The sequence below is a fragment of the Passer montanus genome, unplaced genomic scaffold, assembly GCF_014805655.1.
Source record: "Passer montanus isolate IOZ18808 unplaced genomic scaffold, ASM1480565v1 scaffold12793, whole genome shotgun sequence".
In the NCBI taxonomy this organism is placed as follows: domain Eukaryota; kingdom Metazoa; phylum Chordata; class Aves; order Passeriformes; family Passeridae; genus Passer; species Passer montanus.
Genome location: NW_024359603.1, coordinates 1 through 269, shown reverse-complemented (window position 1 = coordinate 269; position 269 = coordinate 1). Strand labels below are relative to the sequence as shown.

The following is a 269-nucleotide window of genomic DNA, read 5'->3' as shown; positions in this document are numbered from 1 at the left end:
GCCACCCGCCGCCACCGCCGCCGCCCCCGCCGCCGCCGCCCCACCGCACCACCAACTTTTTCATCGACAACATCCTGAGGCCGGACTTCGGCTGCAAGAAGGAGCCGCCCGCGCCGGCCGGCGGCGGAGGCAGCCGGGAGCGGGACGGAGATCGGGGGCAGAGCTCAGGTAGAGAAAACGTCAACCCGCTGCTGGCCCGGCCGCCCAACCCGCCCGCCCTCCTGTGCCCGGACTCGAACTGCCGTCCCGACGGCTCCGCGCCGCCGCCG

At 75.5% G+C, this 269-nt stretch overlaps 1 protein-coding gene across 1 annotated transcript; it reads left to right on the top strand.

Moving 5' to 3' along the window:
- Positions 1–11: 11 nt before the first annotated feature.
- LOC120497310 (homeobox protein engrailed-1-like) lies at positions 12–257 on the top strand (the record flags this gene model as incomplete). Its single annotated transcript, XM_039698586.1, has 1 exon — positions 12–257. A coding segment is annotated over one exon (246 nt), but the record flags the coding sequence as incomplete, so codon positions are not given.
- Between the last annotated feature and the right edge of the window lie 12 nt (positions 258–269).